At 31.5% G+C, this 23,560-nt stretch overlaps 1 protein-coding gene and 1 long non-coding RNA gene across 3 annotated transcripts in view; one reads left to right on the top strand and one right to left on the bottom strand.

The window, feature by feature from the left end:
• LOC111088683 overlaps positions 1–10,960 on the bottom strand; it is a 42,363-nt gene extending 31,403 nt beyond the window's left edge. The window contains exon 1 of the long non-coding RNA XR_002613133.1: positions 10,841–10,960. This is a non-coding gene — a long non-coding RNA (uncharacterized LOC111088683). The remainder of the gene's footprint in view (positions 1–10,840) is intronic.
• A 3,913-nt stretch (positions 10,961–14,873) lies between these two features.
• On the top strand, positions 14,874–22,442 carry LOC106470815 (zinc finger protein 366-like). Of its 2 annotated transcripts, none has more exons than XM_013931386.2 (2): positions 14,874–14,929; positions 19,067–22,442. In XM_013931386.2, exon 2 carries the CDS (start codon positions 19,182–19,184, stop codon positions 21,072–21,074), a length of 1,893 nt encoding a protein of 630 aa, XP_013786840.1. In that variant the 5' UTR covers positions 14,874–14,929; positions 19,067–19,181; the 3' UTR covers positions 21,075–22,442. The 2 variants fall into 2 exon arrangements, with proteins under 2 accessions (XP_013786840.1, XP_022255161.1); XM_022399453.1 differs by lacking the exon at positions 14,874–14,929 and adding an exon at positions 15,059–15,434.
• The last annotated feature ends 1,118 nt before the right edge of the window (positions 22,443–23,560 follow it).

Below are 23,560 nucleotides of genomic sequence, written 5' to 3' on the forward strand. Positions count from 1 at the left end.
ATAGTTTCTGTGTAACTAAATTCTCTATAAATAATACATAGCAACGGCCAAATATACACCTAGACTAAGACACAACACACTAAGCATTTTTTTACGAGTAGAAAAGCTGCATTTTCAAATAAAACATATACGTTTAAAACATCACTTTGAATAAACCTTCGTGTTTCTTAAAGTAACTATTCTACGAATATGTGTAATACAATTTGATATTATATGTGGTTTTTTTTTACTCCTTCACTTCATACATGATATAGGTGTTGGCTCCCTAAAGACACCGATTGTATAGTGTACAAAGCATTGAGTATCTACATTTTACAAACTAAGACACAACCCCCACTAAGCACGTATAAAATTTTACCAGTAGAAAATCAACCTTTTCAAATAAAACACATATGTTTAAAACAACACCCAACACAGTACAAGAATATCTTTAAAATAAATTAAAAAGAACCATACATATTATAGATGTGATCACACAACTAAACGTTATTAATCATACAATATACAAGAAATAATGAAAACATTTCAATATGGCCATAGTTATATGTAACACTAGTGCACTGTAATGTAACTAAATGGAAGAAATTCAAATATGCTATACTGTGAAAAGTATCTACACACCGAGTCCAGTATGTACAGACCCTCTTCATATATTATCCTATAATAAAGTAAAAAAAATAAATGCATTTCATATTGTGACTACAATAAAAAAAACATTTAAACTTAGAAAACAATTAGAATATAAACAAGAAAGAGAAATACATCCACTAAACCATTAGTGGCCAAACTTGAACTGGGGTTTATTAGTTTTCTATAGTAGGAACAGTGTCAGCCTTAGTCTGCCTGTGACATTTCTGCATTTGATTAAATAAATTCACCTATCATGCTACATACCAAGATATGGAAGTTCACTCTATAAAGTCCTAACTATCTACAAATAATGCAGATTCTTTAGTTCTCCCATCAAGAGTGATGTCAAGGTAAAGAAATTAGCAGCATTGACTAGAGTACAATCATTATATGCAGTCCTGAGAAGTATCACTCATTCGCTGGTATCTAGTATGGTGGTGTTGTGATGCCATAATGTGTCCGTGGCTAGGTAGCCTTTTGTGGAACACGAGCTTTCCATGATATAGGCATTTCAAGAGGAATTCTGAATAAGATACAACCACTACAGCTCCTACTGCAAAAATCTTCTTGTTGCCACAGATTTTGCCTCTGTTAAGGTGTTAATTTCTATAACAACCATGCGATGCAACATAATTTCATGTGGTAGTCCCTTCATGAACTTATCCACTAGGATATCCACAATCTGTTAATGTTATGGTTGTGTATGACTTCCAATTCACATCATCCACATAAGCAGCCAGGTTCTCTAAGGGAAGTCTCTTGCAAGTCTTGAACTTGACACAACCACAATCTGTTAATGTTATGGTTGTGTATGACTTTCTATGTAAGCAATTCACATCATCCACATAAGCAGCCAGGTTCTCTAAGGAATGTCTCTTGCAAGTCTTGAACTTGACACAATGGACAGCTTTGTTCTTCACTAGCAAACATTCCTGTAACTCAGTTACAACTATCTCTTGGTTACTGATCTGCTCTCTGTCCAAGTCAAGCTTTAATCTGTCTAGACCCAATGTTAGACATTGCAGTATATGCCCTTGGGTTTACCCATTCCAAGCAGTGACCTATTTAAAATGTTTAAGAAAGAAGCCCCAGTCTCCTTTACTTGTACTTTTGAATACCAGATAAACCTCTAGTTGTGTCTTAGCCAACACCAGTTACAGGAAGTATTGATGCTCAAGAACCCTCTATATTTGGACAAACAATTGATGCTTGCTCTTGGATGGCAGAGCAACTAGTTGCCATAGGCAACTTGTTTTCCAGCTCTACCCAATTCCAGGATTCTCCATGACCTATTGTGGTCCAAGAAGCATGCTTGCTATCTCAGACTAGCTCTTGTCTGACCCATTGGTCACCATCTTCACCACTCAGTACTACCTATGTCCACCAGAGGACTTCTCCTTGACCTCACTAATCTCTAATGTGATGGTGATAATTGCTCAGTACTACCTATATCCACCAGAGGACTTCTCCTTAACCTCAATATACTCTAATATGATAGTCTACCCTAAAGATTTAACTTTTCTCCTTGTACACAAGTCCTCTATTTAGAAAATGCCATTTCCAAGTTTTACTAAAGTACAAACTTAGGGTACACAATAGTATAAAAGAACACAATAAAGTATAACTGACAAAAACTTGAAGAACTTGGTAAACATAACTTGTGGTTACAGCCCAAAATGTCACATTATTACCTTACCATATGGTATTCTGTGGTTCACCAATTTACCTTTCCAATAGTAACCACATAAGAATGAGTAACAGAAGGTTTTGTACTTTGGAGATAAAACATAAAGTTAGATTTGACTAGAAAACAAACATATCACAATGTAAAATCAATCTTTATTTATCAAAAACAAATCAAACTGTAAATGCACAGAACATTAGATGGTGTTCCTAGTGTACAAAAATATATTATGTGAACTTTCACGATGTGTTCTGTGGATTCTAAAAATATTCCGTTCTAGACAGAGACAGTATGATCTTATTTACATATAAATGCTATCGTCATCCCTTTCTTGGAAATAAAATTCTGGCACTTTTGGAAATCTTCATTTTCTACTCTCTACTGTTCAGTTCCATAGATTTCATTTTGTACTCTTTGGTTCTGTAATTTTTCTTTTATCTGCTTTCTACTCTTATGTTCTGTCAGAGTTCTCTTTGCACAGTATGTACTTGATACATTTATTCACAGAAACAAAAACACTGAACTGCTAAGTTTGAGAGAAACTTCAACTTTAGGTTGTCTTGACAACTAGCACACGAAATGTCAGTACTATACAAGACAGCTTTCCCACACACACGCGTGCGTGTGTGTGTGTGAATGTCTGTAAGCACTATAAAAGCACGTATTTCCTAATTTTCAACAAACATTTTACCTTTCTAAGCTAAGGAAAAATAGAGTAAAGATGGCATGTCAAAGTCATTGTTACAGTTTACAAGATAAATTATTAAATGTAACTATTCCTCCAAAAAAAGAGCAGATTCTGTGTTTCCACTCTTGTTAAATGTCAACTTCCAGTGCCACTCGTTTGAGCTATCTCTGCATCTTGTATAGAGTAGTTTCACCACCCCAATTAAGCACATTTGTTCAATACAATCAAAACTTTCATTGCAGCATCTTTCAAGCTACACTTTCAATATCAAATGAAAATATTCTCTCTTCAAAGCTGTACTGTGATGTCTACCACATTTCAATATCAATAAATTTATTAATATTTCTGTTCCAAGTTATTGCCATGTACTCATTGTCAAACAATCTAAGTTTACCCACTATTGGATAGTGAGTGGACGTATTTGATTTTTGAGATGTTTACACTTTGTATGATCATCTAATTATGAATATTTAGTAGCAAAATCTGAAAACATGTGACAATTGTAACAGCATTAAACTTTAAGGTTTAAAAGAACAGGTAGTTCTGAATATTTCTGCATTTAATTATGTACATTTCATGCACTGAATGTGACATCACTCAACAAGAGCAAGAAGACACGTTGTCACAAATGTTTACTTCAATAGCACCAGTATGATACATAATGACAGTAATAAAATATGTGACCCGTAACTTCTGAAATAAGTAAATGTGTATAACTTCAGACAAGTTTCAAATGCAAGTCCAGATGGTTACTCAATACTGATAGTTGGTAAACAATAAATGGTAACTTCTGTGATATAGCGAGTTAACTTGTTTGTTTTAATTTTGCACAAAGCTACTCAAGGGTTATCTACACAAACCCTCCCTAATTTTAAAATGATAGACTAGAGGAAAGGGAGCTGGTCAACACCACCCACAGCTAACTCTTTATCAACAAATACTGGGATTTATCATCACATTATAATGCCTCCAATGACTGAAAGGCCAAGTTTGTTGGGGGACAGGATTCAAACCCATGACCCTTAGATTGCAAGTTGGGTGCCCCTAACCACCAGCTCGTGTCAGGACTATTGAGGTAGCACATATTCTTGATGACATGATTGGTAAAAACACTATGTTATTGATGTGTACCACTCAAAGAATTTACTAAATTATTCTAATTTGTTTTTTTCAGCCATTGAACATGGATTCCAGTTCAGAAATGGTATTTGGTTAACATCGCTAGTGTTAATATACAATAACTATTTCTCTGGTGCAAGGTTAATTGTTACATCACTCTACTGTTATCATTCAGTTCTTACCCTGATAATCTTTGCTACATTCGTTAGTCATCATGAGAAGTTGAAATATAGTTTACATTTTTTTATGAATTAGAATTCTAAAGCTGGCATATCACACGACCATACTTTGCTTCTTATATCATTTATGTCAAGTGGAAACACAATATTAGTGCCACACTTCGCCTAGCAAAACTCAACGTGAATGGTACATACTTTACCCATCACCTCAAGTGATGCCTGATAAAGAACATTTGGGTGAAATACTAAATTTTTTAAATTGTTCTGGAAAGATTTTGTATTTCAAACTGTTGCAGAAATCAAATCAAAAGGTGAAAGTAGCTTACAAACAAGAGACTTCAGAAGTACACCATCAGACACACCAGACAGATTTAACACAGTAACACGGCAATTGGGTGCAGATGTGACTCACGAGTAGTACGTGGCAAGTAGTGCGTATTCTTAGAGAAACATTACAATAACTTCTGTGGAATATTTTGACACCACCGATCACTTGTATTGCTATTTTTCTACATAAACCTAGGTCTTCCATAATGTTGATTTACCTTTTCTTGCTAGGAAGTTTGTTATATAATTTTATGGTTACCTAATTTTGAACAGATAGACTAAAGGGAAGGTAGTTAGCCTAATCAACAGCAAGCTCTTATGATACCTTTGGTTGATCAAATAGTTTGATAAATTGCCACTTTTATAGTGCACCCATGGCCCCATATTGTGACAAAGTGACCCAAACCATAAACCCTTTGGTTTACAGGTCAGTAACAAATAGGCCATTCCTGATCCTTTACTAGGACAATAAGTTACTCTGAAAATGCAAATAATGTGGGAACCATTCAACTGTCTTTGAAGTGATAAACAGCATAATGTAACAGAACATCCTTCTAATTAAAAGATATTTCAGGTCTCCTCAAAACAGTATAATCCAAGTGTTTCACAAAGGTCGCACCTTACTTGAAATCAGATTTAACATAGACAATCTCTCTTTTCACAGCATCTGCATCACTGAAAAAAAAATGTTGCTTAAGATATTTCATTATACCTTGGAAAGCAAGTACATCAATGCAACAGAAAAAAAATACAAAGTGCAATAAAAAAAATTGAAAGTTATAAATATTAACTCAAAAAGATACAGCTATATTTGAGAATGGTTCACAAATTATCTGAAAACAGTTCCAAACAAACAACCAGAAATCACATAAAATAATTTGTGAAATAGTTACCATGAAGTTAAATTGTAATAACAGCAGAATAATTCCTTATATTCAGCTTAACGATTTTTAAATAAATTGTGGTGGTAGTAAGGGATGAGAGATAACGATCATAAAATGTAGAATACCGTCTTCACTTTAGTAAACCAGAATATACAAAACTAAGATAATACTATCAGCAATTTGACTTTTGGACACAAGAAAGGAAGTTTTGGAGAGTTATAATTACAAGTGAAAATAAAAACCAAAGATTTCCTAGAGTAGCCTCATCAGTAAAGAATGGGTAATAAAAATCAAAGTAAAAATTAGGGTCTCTAAGAGTATCATTAAGTGTAAAACATGGGTGATACAAACTTTTTAGTAGATAATTCTACTTCAGCTTTTATGTAGAAAAATAAAACCTTGAATTCTCAATTTTCTAGTGAGCAATCAAGTGACAAGAAACACATACATATACACTAGGATATGATGCAAAAGAAAGGCATATATATACAGCATTTCCAACAGAAGAAAAATCAAAGATCATGTATCAAAACAAAGTTCATTAAATGTTAAAGAATTATATGAAACTTGAGTAAAATAAGCAAAATATTTATTAAAAAAGCAAAATGAAAAATATTATATTACTAATCTTAGCCAAAATTTTCTAACAATAAACAATGAAAATAAAAGGTGGATTGACAATGGTTTGAGCGTACTGTTTTAACATGAAAAATTAGTAAACAATGAAAATAATAGATGGGATTGACAGTGGTTTGAGTGTACTGTTGTATCATGAAAAATTAATAAACAATGAAAATAATAGATGGGATTGACAGTGGTTTGAGTGTACTGTTGTATCATGAAAAATTAATAAACAATGAAAATAAAAGGTGGGATTGACAATGGTTTGAGCGTAGTGTTGTAACATGAAAAATTAATAAACAATGAAAATAAAAGGTGGGATTGACAATGGTTTGAGCGTACTGTTGTATCATGAAAAATTAATAAACAATGAAAATAAAAGGAGGGATTGACAATGGTTTGAGTGTATTGTTGTATCATGAAAAATTAATAAACAATGTTCAATATCTGAAGTTTAGATTTTTGAATTTCATTTTAAGAGCAAGCAAGGTGATATCAGATTGTACAATCATGGTCTCCCCTAATTCATAAACACTAATTTAACCAAATAAAACCTTTTATATATAAACATCAGTTCAAAGAAAACTTAAAAATACAAAGTTTGTACACACATACGTATCCTCAACTACATTACTAAATAAGTAATAAATTCTAAGAACACATTTTGATCTAGGTTTTAAAGTTCATATTTGACTCTTCCAGTTATCATTACTTTATTTGTCAAAAACTCAACTCTATCCAAACCTTCAGAAGATTCAGTTCCAAAAACAAACCATCTCCAGTTTTTCTAAGTTTTAACAAAACTGCTTGCAATTGAATTATGTTTTACATTTTTCAAACCAGGCATTATTCTACTGAACTTATTCTGTAACATTGTCAACGAATCGTTATCCTTCATACAATAAAGAGTCTAAAACCAAATCAGTAGTCCAAATGAGATACTACTGGAGTCTTAAATAAAGTGACCAGTCTTTTTGTTTTCACTCTCATTAAACTCAAAGATTTATAGAAACACCCTGGTGGCTATCTTGTTAACTCTACTCCTTTCTAAACAACCAAATATAGACTCCTTTTCATCCTCAGCACATCAACACTCTTATTATTTAATAGGCAAACTTAAATTTCTCAATCTCAATTTCATAGCTTTACACTTCTCAATATTAAAAATTTTTCATGTCTGTGACCATCTGATATCAATGTTTTTCTAAAACCTAAATTAAAACAAAAATATTTTCAATATCAGCTTTCAAAAGCAATCCAATGTCATCAGAATAATATACAGCACTTGTAGCTATCATCACCATTTATGTAAATGTTAAAACATTACACAAAGACCCCAAATAAGCCAGCTAATCACATCCATTTAATTACAAAACTTTCTAGTTAATTTGACTTCCTGTCATTAAGCTCATTTAACTCTTTCATTAATTCCCTAAAAAATTAGCTTGGTAATTAACATTTTATGCAAAATATTCACAGAAGCATTCTGAAAACCAAGGTACCTAACAGATGAAACAATGCATTATAATCTTTACAAGTAGAAATGTAAGAAAAGTATATTTAATTAGCTATACTGATTGTCTGGTTGATCTTTCGTTTCACTCTAAATACATAGCTTGCTCTGAATGCCTCTGATCAGAAGTTAATGTTAGTATTCACAATGGTACTTACATCAAAATAAAGCTGAAATTATGACAAAGAACTCCAGCAAGCTGATGACACAATAAACTGATTACCTCAAATCCAAACTGACTTGTTTCAGTATATAAGAATTCATTGACACCTTTGAAGTCAAAATACTTATAGCAGTTTGCTCAGAACTTACATTAGTTCTGAAGATGGAACTCGTATTATTCCTAGTCAGTGTATAATTGCTGTTGGATCTCTTTGGATCTGATATCCCTATTTTGCTTTTTTTTAATTAAAGGCAAAAACAATTATAATTATTTTAAGACTGCCTCATTCGCATTATGAATTCATATTTGACTCATCTAGTCAATTATATTACTTCACTCCCATTCCAAGTTATGGCCTCAATAAAACTTAAACTGTCTTCTTCCAAAACATAAAATCCTCCACCAAACAACATGGATCTGACACGTTTTTTTTCTCTAAATGTTAAGCACCACACCTATGTTTTCTTCTATCTGACATGAATAAGTTAGAATAGTGTGTTAAATCCATCTTCACTGTTCAAGCTATTTAAATAAGAAATCTTTTAGCATTTATTCTTTACAATCTTTACAAGAAACAATAAATATTTATTTTTTCTTGCCTGATGGTAACCTAAGTAGAAGGTCGAAACATTGCATGGCCATATTTATATATACGTGTGTATTTTTCTGTAATAAACATTTTACAAGTTAGAAACAATGAGGTACAATGTTTTTGTGATTACTGTAGTTCTTCTTTCTTTTTATAAAACTGCATTTTGCTGCTGGAAAATCCGTGGCTGATATATTAATTCGAAGGTACGGTCAAAATGCATTAATGTCAAATTCTTCTATACTGTGAATGAAAGATAATCCTCACAATCATCAGCTTTAGATGGATTAGACTATCTTTCCTAATCAATGGCCCTAAAAATTAAAACTTCCCAAAACTAAAACTTTTTACTCGCCACAGTTGAGCATATAAACTTACATATGAGAATTTAAGCACTTTCATCAGGCAAAAAAATTAATCACTACATTCTCCATTTTGTTATTAACAAAAACTTCTACACCACACAACTTCTTTCCCTTTCCTTTCATACACTCTTCCCAAACCATCATTTAACCACATTTCTGTAATACAAACTATGAGGGATATTTTACGAATCTTGCAATTTCTGTCAATTCTCGCTCAATAACCTGAAAGAGTTTTTTCACAAATGAAGTTATCTATTCAGAAATGCTGTTAAGTTCCTGCACAGAAAAGTAGACTTCTTTCCCCCCAGTGTCAGACAGGTATGAATTTGTTTAAAATTGACATAAAAACCATTACACCTTTGAAGTGAAACCTAACTTGGTAATAAATCAATTAGGTTAAATTAAAAACATACATTAAACTCTCACACCACCATATAAACAAGAAAAACAAAGGTAATGGAAGGCTATCTGACGAACTGAGATCATCTTTACAAAAAACAAAATGAAACATCTGCATAAAAACAATGTTTACAACCAAACCATTCATATTAGGCTTATTTAATTTTTAATACTAAATTCTTTATTCAGTCCCTTAGAGTTTCTCAAGAAGTATTTCAACCATACTATGTCCACCATGTCAGTACATTATTATTTAAGCCAATTAATGCCATAATTGTTATGATGTGAATGTCTTCCTAGCAAAGAATCATTATAATTAATTATACCTGTAACAAAACATCATTACTAGGCCTATATAAATAGTGTTCTGACTATTACTGTGTCCTAATGAGCTCTGGTATCGAGCAAAATGCTTCGTCAGCAATGGCTATGGCTAACATACTGTGGTTGAAATACTATTATACATTCTTTTTCTTCTTGAAAAACCCTTAAGGACTGAATAAAGAATGTACTGTAAAAATAATAGAACTAATACTAATTTTGTATCAAAAGAATAATTAATTATAATCATGCTACACCATCTTAGAAAAGGCATTCACACCATTACAGATAAAACAGTTTGCAACAAATTAAAACCTTCCCATGTCTATTTTTTCCAACATAAATACTTAAACCATTTAGAGCATTACAACTGTACTTCAAAATGTATTTTATGAATATCATATAAATGTAAATATCTAGTACTGCTGAAAATACTGTAAATAATTCACTCTTAATCATTGAAAGAACTTTCAAAACACACTTCTGATGAAAGTTGGCTAAATATAAATTATAAGTGTATATAAACAAGTTCACAAAAATTACAAGTTACACAATTAACATTAAATTTTAAAACACTACCAATCAATTATAGCTTTTTCAGGCCATGATAAAAATCTAGAATCGTGATATAAAATAATCTGTAAAGTAAGTAACTTTCAGTTTATACTCAGCAGTACTATAATACTGGGAACAACTGCTAAATGTCACAAGGGTAAACACAAAGTTATGAAATACAAATTAGAAGTGAAAGAAAACATTTTAACATGTTACTATTATCCTGCTTTGAAATCATGATTTGTGATTTTTTTCTCTAATGTGTCCATTTAATAATTGAATAATTATCCCTTCAAATGGCTAAACAGTAAAAGTTCTTGTCCCACCAAAATATTATAAGTGAAATTTTTTTCAAAAAAAAAAAATAAATTACAGATATATATATATATCCTTATTCTTAAAATTTCAAAAATTGCTCTTGCCTAGTTAACAGCTGAAGGATTTTTACTTTCCTAATCCTAGTCTTTAAACTGGATTATAATTTATATAATAACAATAAACCACCATCTACAACCAAAACTTAAAAAAAAACAGGGGGTATGAAGAGTACTATTTTCTTCTCAATTCACTAAATATTACGACAGTTAGGCAAGCTTCTGTATATTTATTACGGTATTAGTATTCTTTCACTAGTTACTATTACAGTAGTACTAGAAGGAACATCGTGTTACAATACTCAACAGTGACAACAGTAACAATGGTTCACTTGGTCAAGGAACAGCTAAATCAGCATTGATGCTCAACCTGAAGTTTCCACTGGATACAAAAACTTAAGCATACTTAAAATATAAAAATAATCTTACCTTGCTAACGTAAATCGCTGTACTTTATTTATTTCTAAATATTGACATCTGTCAATTTTCAGTAAACCTAAAACACTAACTCAGAATTCGACCTTTCACGTGTATAACCAAAAAATGTTTGTCAAAGAGCGCCTTCTAATGGTGAGTAATGAAATACTAAATATTCCATATGGTATGAAGTCAAACTAAAGTCCATACTTGTATAATCACAGCATGAAGCTGCCAAAATATAAAGAACTTTTAGACTTTGTGTTTTGAAGATACACCAAAGTTTTCTAATCCATGACATTATATATATTGATATATAAATAATAAGAGTGCTTATAAATGACTCACTACTACCACTTGTATAACTTTTGTAAGTGACAAGTCTTGTAGACTGGCTTAATTTTTAAATATATCAGAATAATTGAAACGCTATTTTTAAGTTGGCAAATTAAAATCTGTGATTATCTGAAAAAGAATTATGTACTTGTCTACAGTAGCAATAATCATACGTTAATCTAACATTATAAATTCGAGAAAACTTTATCATATTTTAGGGTTTGAATAAAGAAATAGATCACACCCAGTATTTCTTTGGCACCTAGAAAAATATATACAAAAAAGACGCATAATTTTCTCTGCACGCTTTAAACTACTGAAAAATACAGAATAAAAATGTTTTAAATTACAATCTAAAATCATTTAAACTTTTTGATAAGTTATATGTTTTTCTATAAGCATATTGATTACAAAATATTTACATATTATAGACTTTTGAGCGAGAGTCAAGTTATCTTAATTTATATATTCTTAATACCTCATTTATCAGACAGATAGCTATTTATTTTATTTTGTTTGTTTATATACTTGCAGCATGACTGTTAGTTTTGTATCAATTCCTGTATTTAGCTGGTAAATATAAACACGCAGGTAAAATTAGGAGGTTAGTCAGTTCAAAATTTCAGAAATAAAAAGTTAAGGATGACAGAAAGATTTTTGAATAAATAAACTCATGTATTTTAATTTATAGGAATTATGTGAACTTGTAATGAATTGTTGTAGTTTATTCCTAAATATGTAGTTAGGTTATAGATGTCAAAGAGCATAGTTTTCCTCACAGGTTTTCTTTCTTTTATTTTTCTTTTCGTACATTCATAATCACTAAACTGTTTTTATTTTTAATATTATTCTATATCATTCTTCCAAGTTTGATAGATATTATTTTGGATGTTATCTGAAAATTACATTCTTGAAATAATGATGCACAGAGTAATACATCAGGACAATCATTTACCTTATTTAAGGTAACATGATTAAACACCTGCAAATTTAATTTCTGTTGTTTAATGTGTGTTTTATACTACTTATTATGGTGCTTTGTACATTGGAAATATGTATTGTTTACAATTTCTTTGATTAGCTTCGTTCGCAACTTGCTGTTTACAGTTTTTAGGTGCTATCCAAAATTTGGCATATTTTGCACAAATTTGATATTAGTGCTTTGTTTGAATAAAAAAAAATGCATTTGAGATTAGCTGCTTTATCATTTATTAAACATTTTTATTTCAAGTGAAAGTAGCGTGGTTTTATAATCTATAGGAATTACTGTAGTTAGTGTCAATTAAAACTTCTGTATGTAAGTGTGATTCTAAAATTTCTATGATTATTTTCCGATTTCATAATATGGGTTCAAAAAGGATGTTTATTGAAGTAAAAAATTCAAGTCGCAAGTGATGTATTTTCCTTCTGCTTCTCTGTTTATAGAAGTCTCCCGGTGAAACAGTCCTAATAAGTCTTCGGATTTAAAAACGCTGAAATCAGGGTGGACACAGCAGATAGCCCAATGTGGCTTTGCTATAACAAACACACTCTGTTTACAGAAATTTTATAATATATATATTTTACTCTTATGTGCATAAATGTTATGATATTATGATTACACCTTATAATTAACTTATTGTTTTTCGGAGTTCTCTGTGTGGCTGCAGCGAGTCATTAAACTTTCCCTTTCGCCAGGACACACGACAGGTGATTTGAATAACTGGTAGCTATCTGTGTTTTTTTTACAAGAACATTGTTTGTTTGGTTGAAGTTAAGCACAAAGCAACACAATGGGCTATCTGTGCTCTGCCCACCACGAGTATAGAAACCCGGATTCCAGCATTGTAACTCCGCAGACATACTGTTGTGCCACTGGGGGGGCTACAGGAACACATCTCGTACATTGTGAGGTAGACGGTTGCGCCTTTCTTTCCAACAAATCGGATACTAGCTAAGGGCAGTCACAACCTTTGCGCAGCAGATGAACGTAGCGTGCACAAGCCTGGCTTTGTACAATATTAGTATATTTTTGTAAATACATCCAGGTTTGTCCTGAGTAAAGAACTTCTTTCAGCTTAGAGTATATTGAGGACTTTCTTATTATTGATGTCACTTTAACTTTTGTTTCGTTTTTACGTTTACTTTAGTGAACTTATTTAGCGTACGTTTAGATCATAATAGATTCTGACCTTCGAAGGAGTCGGTATATGTTTTCTTAACCTTTCACTTAATCATTTGGACTTTCTGTTTTATTCTAACTTTACTTGTCAGTATTGTTTTTTAATTGACTTCGAATTTAATTTTGGTTTAGCTTACAAAGGAGAGCACACTGAACTGGTAAGAAAAACTATAAAATGTTTTTCAAATTTTTTTAACATATCAACTAGATACACTTGCCCTTGTGTTTTTTTTTTGTTTGTTTGTTTGTGTGTGTGAAATAAAGATATGTCAATTGTGTATTTGTGTACCGTCTCTCTCTCTTTTTGTTTCTTCTTTTTTTTTGCAAGAACTCGATTGAAGATCGAGAAGACACACAAGATACACTCCATGATTCGATATCTTCGAACCTCCAGTTAGTGGGCCCTAATTGACTACTCTGAAATACCACCTTCACACAATGTAATTCTTAACTCATTAATGGCCAGAATTTTTTTGAAGATTTTAAAAGGTTTTTATTGTATTTAGCTTTAAAAACGCCATACAGACATGAAAACACTATTTGATTAAATTTATTTTTGTAGCAATCCTCTAAGACAGTGAACAAGGAACTGGTCACAAAACAGTGACACCATGTTATGCAAATATCAACAAAATCTAAATGTGCAGTGGTTTATGAAATTATAAATAAATTTCAAGTTGCTTACATTTCTATGTAAAATAATACAATGTCAATGTAATCTGAAAAGTTTGAAACAATTCACTGATAAGTTTTTAATTTATAATTTAAGTTTTTGTCCTAAAATTGGGACGTTGGGCTTTTTTGCGTTAAAAACTTTTACTTTTGACCAAATACGATACTTAGGCCTTTTTATCTTTTAAAAACTTGCTATCTGGTGTTATTTATTAAAGGAATTTTCACTAAAATTCCACAGATGTGGCTTCCTCTATATTTATCTAAGTTTAATTCATTCAAATTCTCCATGTAAATTTTGATTTGATTATTTAAATCTGATCTAGTAAATTATTAACCAATATATTTGGCATGAAATTAATAATTTAATGTCAGAAACCAAATACATGTTTATTAATTACTATTAAATTGAAGCATACAACAAATAGTTTACGCAAATCTTGAACATTTTGCACACGCTTTTAATAGCGGTTTATATTTTTTCTTAATTTATTCTACATTACAAAAATACAATTTATTTCCTAATCTCGCAAGTGAAGTACTTTTAGCTTAAAAAGAAAGTAAAGCTGCAATGTTTTGAATCGTTTAATTCTGTTGGAATAAATATTATTTCTACTTGTTTTCTTACGACTTCTATTTTTGAGAGGGGGGGAGATGGACGAGGAAGATCATTTCGTGAAAATTCTGTGCATATTTCGAAGTCTGTCTAATGTTTGTTCTCGAAAGTGCAACTTCTGCAATTATTTGTAAATATGAAGTTTCAGGATACGTTTTTGTAAACTAACTTGTATTATAGAAGCTAGCTGAATAAAAATAATAATTAACTACTAAGCGACCTCTAGTTTCAGTTGGGGTTACTTATAGTAATACCGATAATTGAGATTGATAAAAAAATTTTAAGGTGCTTTGAGTAGACAATAGGAGTTAAAATAGTAAGCCAGTTAATTTTTTTTAATTTAATGTTCTGTAACTTGTTATTTTCTTGTTTAAACTTTGAATTGTAAAAAGTAATTCATACCATTATGTTTCCCAGGTTTCACTACGCGACACTAGTAATTACAACTTAGTTTCACTATTTAAAAATAAAAGCTTATACATCAAAATTGAGACATTCGATGATTCAGTTCTTTATAAATTATTGCCTGGCCTAACCTATTTGTCATTAAACTTAAAGCTTAATCGTGTTTAAATACCCCAACAAAAATTTAAAGCCCTTTTATTTGGAAGTTTGTCAGACATAATTCTAAGGCTTAGCACCAAATAATATTTACAATATTATTACTAAATTATTTTATTTCAAGTCTCACCAGCGTGACGTAGTTTCTACTGCCTGTGCTGGTGAAACTGCAGTGTAACTATCGATAATTAGAAATTTATTTGATAATCAGTATTTTAACATTTTTAGTTTTGAACCTGTCGTTTCCAGTGTTTTTTGATGTAAGTGGGAAAAGGTACACACATTGAATTTTTTTGACAAACGTGTTTGGGTTTTATTTAAAATATAAATTAACATGTTATATTGCTAGTAACTTTATGGATGAACAACAAATGTTCTGTACTAAAATCGGTGGTCTGCATTAGACTGTTCGTAAGAAGAAAAGCAAAGGCCCTAAACACTGACCCTAGAGACACTTCACTAGTAATGAGGGTTCATTTTAAATGGCTTTCATTAAAAAAACAAAACTTTTTCGCTCAATCACCAACCTTCTAATAGAATTAACTAGTCTTTCCCCAACTCTTATTGTTAGAAGTTTCTTAACTTATTTTTTGTATGGCACTTTATCAAAAGCTTTTTTAAAAACTAAGTACAGTAAGTCCACACCCTGTAACCCTTTATAAAATCAAGGTAATATGGTAACATCCTTGTAAAAAGTTAATAGTTTAGTAAGGGAAGGTTTTCCTTTTAATAAATCTATTTTGATTTTCTTTGATGATGATATGTTTTCAAGATGATTTTGCAAAGTTTTTTCAGCGGACTCTCTAGAATTTTTTTAATACAGAAATAAGAGTAACATTACCAATTCTTCAATCCTTGGGTACTGGTCCAATGTTGTATGAAAAATGAAAGAGAGAGAGGCTCACATATCTGATCTTTTGACCTCCTTTAAATCCCTTGGAGAACCATTTTCTAATTCTGGTGCTATATCTATTTTTTAATATCCCAATATTTCTATTTACCACCATCGTACCTTCATGATTCGGGGCCAATCCTAGTATTTTCTATCAAATGCTCACGGTCAGAAATATTGCTAACATTCTCTCGGGACAAAAAGAAGGTAGTGTATGTGAGGAGATGTTGGACTAGCAGTCATAAATTTGTATGTTTAAAAATCAAAATTCGACTGCACTGTCATAGTTTGTGAATATAGAATAATATCATAACAGATCCATATATGTTGATTTTTAGTCTTCTAATATTAGTATATATACCACTGAAATAAATGGTTTTTTTTTTTCTGTGATGAACCTTTCTATTTTGGCTTCTTTGTCATGTTCATGGTTAGTGTTTTATTAAGTATTGTTAAGTGAAAGTAATTTAGCAAAGGGTCATATTTTGACTCTGCTAATTAAACGTGCTTTTTTACTGAATTGCCTCCAGTTTTGTTTCATTTGCTGTTGCTATTAGAAGTACGTGTTTGGACCTGTGCAAATGCTTAGTCTAATCAAATGTACGATATCAGTAACAAGATGTGGGTGTGAAATTTTCATTCCCTTAATAACCACTAACTCTAGTTAAGGGATTTGACTCCCAAGTCTGTTCCTCGTGTTTCAGTAGATTACATAAAAGATTTAAAGTAAAGGCAATGGAACCTCTGTAAAAATATAACCATGTATATGGCAGGTTATGAAGCTTAAGCAAAATATAAACATCATTCATTCTGTGCTTTATCTGTCAGGTGTTATAATTTAATTGCTTTAATTTTCAAACATGAATCCAGGATAGGTTTTGTATTGCTAACTTATATCTATAATGACTTTACATGTTGATAGTAATGATCCTGTTGGTAGTTCCTAGATGATTTGGTGAGTTAACAAAATTGGACTTCTGTTGTAAAATTGCATACATTGGTGGCACAAGGTAATTTAAACATGGGAAGTGATCACTAAGTTTGATTTAATTTAAAAATGTATTGGCAGTATAACTTTGAAACTGTTTAATATACAGAATATGTAACTATAATCATTGATAAAATGTGGATTTGGTGATTACACAACTTTCCGTAGATGGTTTCAACTGAAACTGGTTTTGTCATTTGTTACATCCATTAAATATAAACAAATATGATGTAACCGGTTTACCTGGTCCTTTGCATTTGGTTATACCTCGTTTAATGTCTGTAATTCTGAAGTTATTTAACTATTCTTATATGTACCAAAATTCATAATCATATTCTTAAGTTTTTTTTCATATAAGACTTTTTTGTTCTTGTGGCACATACAGTGCTTTGTAACTTTTATTATTACTTGTCTTTATTGTTAACTGAAATCTCACTCTGCGAGATGAGAGTATTTATGTTTGAGACCGTAGAAATACTCTTTGTATTATTTTTTTTTTAATAAAAGTTTATCAGATTTCATTAACACTTTCTAATTGTTCTTTCATGTTCCAAATTTTTTTCTATCACGAGTCTGCTTGTTAATTTGGATTTTATATCCATGCTAAAAAAACAAACAAAAATAAAACAAGTAATTTTTACTCAAGAATTGGTTACCTGGGTATGATTCTAACCTATGACACATTTTAGCACTTTCTTCAGTGGTTAATAAATATAAGATGGAAGAGCTTATAAGTTATACCAATAACTTAAAAAGTCCAGAATCCAATTATCACCATTTTCATCTGTAGGAATTTTAAGCTTTTTCTGAAGAATTTGCAGTTTCAGATTCCAACCAGTCTCATTTTTCACTTTTTAGGTAAAAAATTATAATTTTAGAGAATGGCATGCCACTCTTCAAATTTATACTTAAACAAAGATGTAAATGATTAAAAAACACCAAGTTGAGTGGGTAGTTTTTAAATCTTTGTGGACAAACCTCAATTTGTTAGTCAGTAGCTTAAAACTAAGAACTTATCTCCCAAAGTATTCTGATGTTACCTCTGGGTTTTTAGATCAACATTCTTGGGAATTCTAAAGTAAGCTTTTTCCTGTGGTTTCCCAGTGGCTCAGCAGTAAGTCTGTGGACACACAACTAAAAACTAGGTTTTGATACACAGCACAGATAGCCTCTTGTGTTTTACTACAGACAAACGGATGAATCCTGTGATATCATGGCTGGTCTAACCATCTATAGTTAATTTGCAGCTATAAACGATACAGAATTATTCATCTTAGTTTGCCAAGTTTATTTATATTGTGTTCAGCACTTGTATTCTTTTTTGTATTCCATGACCAGCACCCATTGTATTGTTTTTTTGTATTCCATGATCAGCACCCATTTTATTATTTTTTGTATTCCATGATCAGCACTCACTCTATTGTTTTTGTATTCCATGATCAGCACTCACTCTATTGTTTTTGTATTCCATGACCAACACTCATTGTAGTTTATTTTGTATTCCATGATCAGCATGCACTCTATTGTTTTTGTATTCCATGACCAACACTCATTGTAGTTTATTTTGTATTTCATGATCAGCACTCACTCTATTGTTTTTTGTATTCCATGATCAGCACTCACTGTATCATATTTTTGTATTCCATGACCAGCACTCGTATTGTTTTTGCCTAGAGCAGTTTCTGGATTCTAACATTACTAATAGTTAGTCCAGAAATTTCATATCTCTTTTCTAAGGTTGATATGCATGCAAAGTTTGTGATATTTTATGTTCTTTAAGGGTTCAGGCTTTTTTTTCACTTCTTATTACATTTTCAATGGTGACCTTCATTTGTTGTGTTTTATGTAAGGCTGTATTGTTGAGTTAATAATTAACTTCCAAAATATAAGTAGACTTAGGGTAAGTTTTTATTAAACATTTATTATTATAGTTGCTTATCGTTGTATCGTAAGCCAATAATCTATTACATATAACTTATCTGGTTATATATAACATTTTCCTTTCTCTACAGGATAAAAATGCAATTTTCAAGAACAACAATCCTCAATAAAGTTAAGGAAAATCACACTTCAATCAAGAAATAAGGATAAGAAAAATGAAAGTTCCATAAAGTTGGTGCATTAGTCATGGACTGTTCAGAATTAAATTGTCATGATGATCATTCTTCACTTGGAAACATGGAATCAGACAAAGATTCAAAATCATTAGTGATAGATATTCAGCAATCACTTAATGATAATACTGTCAATGATTGGAACCAAAGTAATGACTTTAGTGATTTAGAAAAAGATCTTAATGTTGACCAAAGTGTTATTGTATTGGAAAATGGTGAAAAACGTTGGAAATGTAGTCTGTGTTTAAAGCTTTACACTGCTAAACACAATCTTGTAACTCACATGCTTGATCATGCAGGTGTCAGAAGGTTTACCTGTGAAATTTGCAATAAGTCTTTTAAACAGCAGAGCCATCTAAATGCTCATCATCTGATACATTCAGATAGAAGACCGCATGAATGTCCAACATGTCAGAGGAGGTTCTGTCAAGTATCTCATTTGAAACGACACATGTTAATTCATCAAAGAGAAAACTTTCATAAGTGTCACTTGTGTGAACGTAGATTTGCTTTTCCAAGTGAATTAAAAGAGCATTTGGAAAAGCACAAGCAAGAAAGTACATGTGGGGAGAGTGAAGATCGGAATTTAAATCCTACAGTGGAGTCTAAAGGAGGACAGCAGGGAAAGTTACATCAGATCACATGTGAAGTTTGTCAACGCGTTTTTATGTATCCCAGTCAGTTGAAGGATCACATGCTTGTTCATACGCAGGCCCGTCATCACTCGTGTAATATGTGCGGAATGAAATTCTTGAAAGAACATCATTTGAAGACTCACCAACTGACTCATAGTCCAGTGAAACCTTTCTTTTGTCCCATATGTGGGCGAAGTTTTTCACTTAAAGCAAACATGGAAAGGCACGTATTAATTCATAATGCTGAAAGACGCTTTCCTTGTGAAGTATGTGGAAAGAAGTTCACTCAAGCTCAAACATTAAGAGCTCACATGGTTTCTCACTCAGAAGTCAAGCCTTATTCGTGTTCTATTTGTGGTAAAGGTCTATCCAGAGCACATAATCTTCGTGCTCATATGGCCATTCACAAAAATGACAAACCCCACAAGTGCTCTAACTGTGGAAGCTCTTTTACCCTCAAAGGTAATTTACAAAGACATATGAAAGAGAAGCATGGAAGTGTTGAAGTAGTGACACCTAGAGAAACAGCAAGCGATAACGTTGAATTGGGTAGTTCCCAGACAAATTCTGGTTCAAATGATGCTGTTAAACCAACTCAACCAGTCACACTTTCTCAGGATTGCCACCAACCACAAAATGAACTAACACTTAAAGTCACTAAGCGAAGAAAGAACATCCCTAAGCGGCTGAAAAAATTTGGTAGTGAGGAAGAAGAAGAAGAAGATGATGATGATGATTATGATCCTATGCAAGAATCTGATAAGTCTATTGAAGAAGAAACAGAAAATGGTGCTCAGTCAGTTCCTGTTGTCCCAGAGACAATTCTTTCCACAGAAGAGAACAGCCTTCATCAGTCCTCCAGACTGGCAGATTTATTTCAGAATTCATCTAACTACTTTCCATCTTACTCTGCAACTGACTTTTCTTCTGAACACAAATCATTTTCTTATCTTCATCCAACAACACATGGTCAAGGCTCTGTGGGCACTACCCCATATTGTTCCGTAAGCTCTAGTCCCATCATCAGTACAAGCCCCATAAGTTCTATCATGAGTCATTTGGCACAGAATTACTATATTGAACATCCAGGATTTTCTTCTACATGTCTTTCACCTCCTGTTGATGATATTACCTTGAAAATTCAGGCTGTGCATACGGCAATAGATGAGTTGGCAGGAAAACTGAATTCTCCTCATGACAAAGTTGCTGCTCTGCATGATGCTGTCAGTAACTTAGTGAACTCACAAACATCATCAAATGTGTGTCCATAGTAGTTTTAGGCAATTAAACATTTTAATTTTATTATATTTTAAGATGTAAAATATCAGTTTCTGCATTTTTTGTAATGAGTTCATTTTGCTTTAAGAGGTGGTGGTTTGTGCCAAACCTGATTTCTGTATTGGAATAATTAAGAAAAGGATTTACATATTTTGCAGCTAGATTTTAACATCCCAATGATAGTGGGTCTTCTTCAAATATTTTTTTGTGCTCTGTTATTTTTACCTCCTAAATTATGCACCTGCTTCTGTATTTTAGATACCCAACATTTTAAAAATTAATTACTCGCATATGTATAGTCTGGTAAAATATGAAAGTTCTTACACTTTAAAAGGTAATGATAAGCTACTGCTGTTTTTCACATTTTCTTCAAAGGTTTTAAATCGAAGTTGTTTGAAAATACTTTTTCAGATATACTTGTCTGTCTGTCATAAGTCACTGCCCTGGAAAACTTGATTAACCCTTTGAGTGCGTGATTAAATTTCGGGTGGGTTCTTGAAAAGTGTCAATTATCCACTAAAATATGAAATTTAGAATTTGACCTTTTTTTATTACTTTTTCAATATCAAAATCCACTAGCTGTGCTTTTGCAAGGTGATGTGTGCATATGTGGAACTAAGGTGGGAAGTTCAAGAACGTACGAGTATCCCAGTTGTCACACTATGAGGTAAAGTTTTTGATGACGGTGGGGTAAATCTGCTTGTCACACCAAACGGCTATAAATGTCAAGTTGGATAAATCCAATTATAGCATCCAAAGGGTCAATGTAAGAACTTTTTTTGGTTCAGTTGAACCCACAGTCACCAAAAGTTTATCAGTATTGCTAAAAAAAAAACTATTGTTTTGATGTAATCAGTGTAATGCAAATTTATAAAGTTCAAAAGAAAATATTTACATAATCAATTTTAACATTATTTGCATATACAAAAAAAAAAAAATGTTAGGGAGCCGAATCAAGTCTTAATATTCCCCGATACAGTACTTACCTCCGCTCACAAGATCAGCTATTCTCATCCAGTGTTGCCCTCTATATGCAAACTTTTTTATTTATGCATGTCACAAGCCTTCTGCTTCCCCCTATTGGAATCAAATGGCTCCAATGTATGTGTCATGCAAATCATCATGTTATTGGTTGATTCTGAATCTATATTTTTTTATTTTTCTTGAATAACATTCTTTATGTATCTTTACTCACTCTGATGGGATCAGTAACATTTAGTTTTATGTGCATATTGAGGATGAAGTTTTGAGCAGGCTTCTGTTCAGATGTAGGTTATACGTTTACACACATATTTACAATGTTTAATCACAAGTTTAAATATATTTATTAACAGCTAAATTTTTTTTAACTATTACTTGTAACTCAGAAAACATTTACAGAAATGTAAATAAAATTAACATGTTCTCACGAAGTTAGCGTTAAAAATGTTTCAAAGGCAGCTATTTAAATTATAATGATTCATTATGCCAATGATTTTGTTACATGTATAAATCAAAGCTTTAATTAATAACTTAGTTATAACTCTATAATGAATGAATGTTTATTTTTTAACATGCACAGTATTAAACTATGACAAGTCTTGGTTTAAGCACCAAAAGCTGTCAGAATATTGAAGAACCAGTAGACTTAAAATTGTATTTAAAATAAGTTAACTGATCTATAATTAACGTAAGAATCTTTAATGTGTACTGGAGGGACTTAGGCATTAAAGTTAGAAAAACAACAACAATAGTCTCCACATAATAAAAGAACATTTTATTTACACCAACATTTCACGATTGCAGCTTTAATGGGTCCAGTAGTACAAGAGCTACAGTTTTTTATTATTATCTGGAGAGTAAAAGTTATTTTTTTAAACTTTACCACAGTTAACTTGTTTGTATAACAATCTTAAGAGCCCTCCCCCAGTTAAAATCTGGGTTATGGTACAGCTTTGCACTTAACAGACAAACAAATAAACAATTTGAAGACTATTGGTTTTTTTAAATGAGTATTACTTTTAAGCATTTTGTAGTGTAGTAGATTTTTTTCATGGAAAAGAATGCAAACACCAAGAGAAAAGTGTCAATGGGGAGAGAGTTTATTTCATAAAAAAATTGATAAAAATTTATCCCAATTAAAAGTGTCTTTACTACTAAGATATTGGAGTTTGGGTAGTTTCTGAAGGTTATAAGAATACATAAATGTTTGAGAAAATTTATTAATGTAAAAAGTATTTAAAATGATAGGCATTTAACGTAATTGATATTCATGATGTGTTTTTGCTTTCTGTGATCAGTATGTAACTACAACTCGTTTAAACTAGAAGAAAAAACTTACAAAAATCGTGGTCTGATTTTTTATAGTTCAAATTAAAGGAACAATTGAAAGATTGTGTATGCTATAAGTCAGAAGCTATTTGCACTTTAAGCAACTTGTAATTTTGTAAACTACACATTTTTGGTACCAGTGTTTTTAACCTCAAATTATCAAAAACTA

The sequence above is a fragment of the Limulus polyphemus genome, unplaced genomic scaffold (assembly GCF_000517525.1).
Source record: "Limulus polyphemus unplaced genomic scaffold, Limulus_polyphemus-2.1.2 Scaffold4233, whole genome shotgun sequence".
Lineage (NCBI taxonomy): Eukaryota > Metazoa > Arthropoda > Merostomata > Xiphosura > Limulidae > Limulus > Limulus polyphemus.

Bases quoted from the DNA above. Each gene is read 5' to 3' on its own strand.
- LOC106470815 (XM_013931386.2), top strand. From the start codon at position 19,182: ATGGACTGTTCAGAATTAAATTGTCATGATGATCATTCTTCACTTGGA.